Genomic DNA, 5,303 nt, shown 5'->3' on the forward strand with positions numbered 1-5,303 from the left:
CCGTGGGAGCCTGTTTGGGATTCTCTCTCTCCCTCTTTCTCTCTGCCCCTCCCCCATGCATGCTTTCTCCCTCTCTCAAAAATAAATAAATACACTTTAAAAAATAAAGGATCATTTCTAATGAAAACACATGTTCCTCAGCATGCAGCAAGACATAAATCCAGTAGTGTTAGAAATGCCATTGATTACTCTCTTCCCCAAGCTGAAGCTGACACTCCCATACTTTAATAGGAATAACGGCTTGGCACTTGCCCTCTTTCCCCTGGACTGCAGGGGAATCCTGCTCTTACATATTATATGGTACAGGGGAATCCTGCTCTTACATATTATGTGGTAAAGTCCCATCACTTAGTCAATTCGATGCTCTTAGGGTAGTGAACACAAGAAATATCAAAGTTATCTTCCTGTTTGAAAGCCACCTGCTGCCCAAGTGTCTGTCCTTCATATGGTAAAGCCTCATAAACTAAACTTTCTCTAGTTTCCAGTTTGGTCATTTTAAGAATATACTGTGAGTTTTGCTAAATGGATCAAGTCCTGTTCCCAAGCAACTTGGACACTAGTGGGCAATGGAAGCACCTTTATTTTGAGGTACAAAAGTACTAGGGCTTTTAGTAGAGAAGGGGGACATTTTGAACTTACTTTTGTATCCTAACAGAGATTATCAAAAATGTCAAAATTGTATCTATTCCCTGAGAATATAGACTATGAGATCTTTATTAGTATGAATTATTTTAATGCCTGCAAATGTTTCTCAAACTAAGATTTCCTTGGTATTTTACTCCCTAATCAAAAGATGATGTGTGTAGGAAAAAAAGTTAATGGACAGAGGTTTTTGAAAAATAATTTTAAGTTTTCCTCCCAGTAATATTTCCTAAATTTTTGGGACTGGAACTCATCTAATAATAAGATAGTAACTTGAATATGCTATCATTTTCAATTCATTAAATAATATTAATATCATACATGTTTCCTGAAAGAGAAACAAACTTCTGTTATTTTGCCTTATGAACAGGTTGAGAACTCTTGTTGTGATATTTGACAATTTTAAGCAGACATTTATTTGAAAGTATTCCTCAATTCAGCATTTTAAACTACTAAGATGGTCCTTTGTACAATGTGTCCTAATTTTATTATTTTTATTTATTTTAATATATGTTTATTCATTTTTGAGAGAGAGAATGTGGGCACACTAGCAGAGGAGGGGCACAAAGAGAGGGGGACAGAGGATCTGAAGAAGGCTCTATGTTGAGGGCAGTGAGCCTAATGACAAGGGGCTCGAAATCACAAACCATGAGATCATGACTTGAGCTGAAATCAGATGCTCAACCAACTGAGCCACCCAGGCATCCCGAGTCCTAATTTTAACAGTTTTACTTTTCAGAAGAAATAATAATTTATTAATTTTTATCATCCATAGTCTTTCATTTAAACTGTATATCTATTTAACCAATACATTTTTTTTGTTTGGTTACAAAGGGGCAACAGTAGCATGTTGGCTCTGGTTTCTCCTGTTGGTTCTTCAGTGGACATGGTGTATTACTGCCCAAGCCTCAATTTCCCCATCTATCAAATGGGAATAATGATAGCTATTTTTGGAATAAACAGACCATTAAAACCCACAAACATAACCTCTGGATCCTAGTAGGAGTTCATGATAATGTTACCTGTCCTTCTTCTTTTTTGCATTCAATACAGTGGCTGAAAAGCATTGCTTATTTGTGCAATTTTGATTTTCATAATCTATGTAAACTAGGTGATGTGTCTTATCCTTACTATTAAAAAATTACTATTTAAGGCATATTAATTACTATTTAAGGAACTGGAAGATATCAGAGTTACAAATGAATCTTAGGGATCCCCTACTTTGATCTTCTCATGTTACTAGCGTGGAACTGAGACCAAGAGTTTAAAATGCCTTGTTCGTGTTAGTTGCTAGCAGATTCCTGCCTTCCTACCCAACTCTCTTCCCTCTCTAAATAGTTTCTAATACCATATTGACCTAACCAACTGTAAACAATTTGTGTTAGGCTGACTGGTCAATAATTTGTCCCAGATTGAAGCAATTTGCAATTACCCCGAGCCTCAGATTTGCAGCATACTATTAACATTTGGGTGTGCTCCTCTCTACCTCTAGGACAGAACTTCTATTGTCTAGGTTCACATTTTTGTAATATACAGCATCACTTAAAAAAAACAACAGCTCCAAATTACTGGATCATTAGAGAATTTGACAGCATTTCAAGATTTTTGCATATGGATTTAATTCTTACTAGCTTTATGGCAGTTTTTTCCATTTCTAACAAAGGTGTGTATATTTCCTAAGTTTGATGATGTGCAAGGAAAATAAACAAAGAGACTTGTTCACTCCTCGAGAAAGTCCCAAACACCATCTTGGCCAAATGGATTGCACTGTTCAGCATTAAACTAGTTCACTGGCTCAAGCTGAAGAAAGAAGGGGCAAGGCTGTGCATTGCAAATTGAGCTTTTTAATGAAATCCGCATGGCTACAGTTATTACCAAAGAGAAACATGCTGAAAGGGAAAATATTCCATGTCCATGTGCTGCTTAGCAAGCCAAAAGACAAGATCTAGGTTAATTTTGCTTTCTCTTTATCTCTCTATTTTATACAAGAATTTGTCAATTTTCTTCTCAAGTAATTCAGAATTTTTTCGCTACGAAATACAGTAATGAACATAAAGCCATATTAATTTGTGTCATGAGAAAGCATTGTTTAGAGTACTATACAGGGTATTTTGAGTTTTCTCTATCTGGCCTTTTTTTTGCACAGTTAGGCCCATACCTTTCCTTACATTTAACAAAACAAAACAACAAAAGAAACTTTCCTTGTCTGACAAAAGGGGTAGAAAAGTATTTATATGGATAGTTCAAACAAAAGAAATCAGAGTGGTGAGACTACATTCAGAAATACAAGCCTTTTTCTTTTTTCTTTTTGTATTGCAAGCTGGCTTTGCATCCAACTAGTCAAAAGATGTTTGGAAATAGCAAGATATACCTTACAGGTCAGAGTACCTGGGCAAAAGCTTATAAAATTATTGTATATTCCAGTTTACCTGTTATGTTTCTGTTTTGATTACCTGTTGTGAAATCTGAATGCAAATGCATCGAAAAAAAAAACATGGTGTTTTTATTTTGCTAAACTTTCCCTACTATTACCGTCACATCTGCTTTGAAAATGTTAAAATATATTTTCGTATGGAATATAAATACTACCCTCTATTTTTCTACTGAATAGCTCACTTCGTAAAAAGAAAACTATTTTTAATTTAGAAGGCAAGAACACTTTTTTTTAAAAAAGAGGCATATGCATTCCAATAGCTGTTTTTCCTCAGCATTTTCTTTGAAAACATCAGCCTTGAACAGAACAAAAAAATTTACTGCTTTGATTCACTTCTGCATGAATTCAAAGTAACATCCCCAATAAGAAGCTCATGAGTGAAGTTTCTTACCAAGCCATATGGAGTTATGAAAAATTCCGTTCTTGAATCCCCATCCGTGAGCCTCTTCCCACAGCAAGACAAATAAGTAAATTAAGATGATCATATCTCAGTTGTAGAGAAGTTATAGCCTGTTTGGGGCTGCTCAGGATGAGTTCTCAGAGCAGAGGCTGAAATGTGACTGAAACATCTGGTTTCCACATCTTTTAAATGGTTTTTTTCAGCTGTGAGGTCAGCAAGTACTCTCCAATGGCGTTTTTTGCTGTAGAGTTACACAATTAACTCAGTGTCTGGAGCAAATCCTCTGACTCATTTGCATTGGCAACCAAAACTAAGGATATAGAATGATGATCTACATTTTAAAATTCATTTACTCAGAAAGCGGTTCATTTTTTCTGCCTGTCACAGATGCTTTTCTATTAGGAAGTTTGTGTAACTTGTTGCAGATTCAGCAGTGATGAAAACAAAACCAAAAAACTTCAGTAGGAATTTTAAGAGAAACCTTGAATGTCTTAATTGCAATAAGTCAATTATGGAGTGTGGGGTTTGGGCTTAAACACTAACCTTGAACTTGACGATAGTAAGTTTACTCTAATCTTCTCTAAACATTGCCAAGCTTGTATAGAAAATTTAAAACAAAGGTGAGCATAGTTTGGTGAACCCTAAACTATCTCCAGTGATGTAGGATTTCTTTACCCTTTGTGTTTGTCCTGGGGTGGATCTGTTACCGTCCCTGGCTTATTGTGGTCAGCAGGTAAAGACATCAACTTCCGGAAAAGTAGCTCTGTTTCAGAGCTTTAGGACATTCCAGCAGCTTTGGGCCATCTTATTATAACACAAATTTCCCGAGGCCACAATGCCTTGAAGTTATGGGAGGAAGGTGGGTGGGTAGAGAGTCAAAGTTAATAAAAATACAGCCCTAGCTGCCCCAAACCACTCTGTGAAGATGATCAAAATGATAGGTAATAATTATTAGTAGCAGAGTCACCATGCCTTAAAATAATCCAAGCTTTCCACTCCTTTTGTGTAGAGTCCATGGGTCTAGTAATATCCCCACTGCTCTGATACTAGGAGCATTTCCTGTTGATTGATAGCCATTTTGGGGCAGCATTTGCCTCTCTTTCTTATACGTCATTCTTTGCTGTTTAGTGTTTCTACTCTTGCTGCCACGTTGCTTTCCTTTTGCTTTCATATTCATTTTTCTCATGCTTTCTTAGGCCCTCCAGTGATACTGGAATCCTTAGAAAATGCCAATTTTCTAGACGCGCCGGGTCTGAAGTGAGCCTAGACTCCCTTAGGCATCTTTGCAACGAACACTGAAGGCATACTTTCATCTCATCTCTCCTCGAAAGAGCGGTTGTAGAGATGTAGGCTGAGGGTACAGAATTTACTGGATGCTCACTGAGTTATGCACAAAGTTATTAGGGTTCGAAATCTCTATTCTGGGCCTGCAGCAAATGAGAAATGACGGAATTGTGTCACAGCTCACTGTCAGGGTTAGAGAGTTTCAGTTTGGTGCAAAAGAGGATATAGTCTAGACCAGGTGGGTGTAACTGTGAAGACCACAGTCATGGGCAGAGAGAACAGGATGAATAACTAGTTGGAAGGAGCAAACCATGATATTGCTCTGGAAAGTAGAATTATATGAGTATTTTAAGTTTGTGGTTTAGGAAGTAAATATAACTTAACTTGTTCAAGGGTACAGCAAAACCATCACAGCCTTCCCCATTCTTTGGTCATATTTCTTTGGCTGTGCCCTTTCTGCATTTCTTCGAAATACCCAATTTCTTCTGGCTCCCATTTATCAAACATTACTCTCAGGAAAGGGTTGGAAGTGAATCTTTACTT

The 5,303-nt window shown here is 37.0% G+C and overlaps 1 protein-coding gene across 1 annotated transcript in view; it reads right to left on the bottom strand.

Annotated features, from left to right (window-relative positions):
• TNFAIP6 (TNF alpha induced protein 6) overlaps positions 1-3,561 on the bottom strand; it is a 16,757-nt gene extending 13,196 nt beyond the window's left edge. The window contains exon 1 of the mRNA XM_047082458.1: positions 3,468-3,561. Within this exon, the coding sequence (XP_046938414.1) occupies positions 3,468-3,561 (94 nt within the window). The remainder of the gene's footprint in view (positions 1-3,467) is intronic.
• Positions 3,562-5,303: the final 1,742 nt, after the last annotated feature.

The sequence above is a fragment of the Lynx rufus genome, unplaced genomic scaffold, assembly GCF_022079265.1.
Source record: "Lynx rufus isolate CCGP_SWC_20201006 ecotype Redwood Valley unplaced genomic scaffold, mLynRuf1.p SCAF_2, whole genome shotgun sequence".
NCBI classification, from domain to species: domain Eukaryota; kingdom Metazoa; phylum Chordata; class Mammalia; order Carnivora; family Felidae; genus Lynx; species Lynx rufus.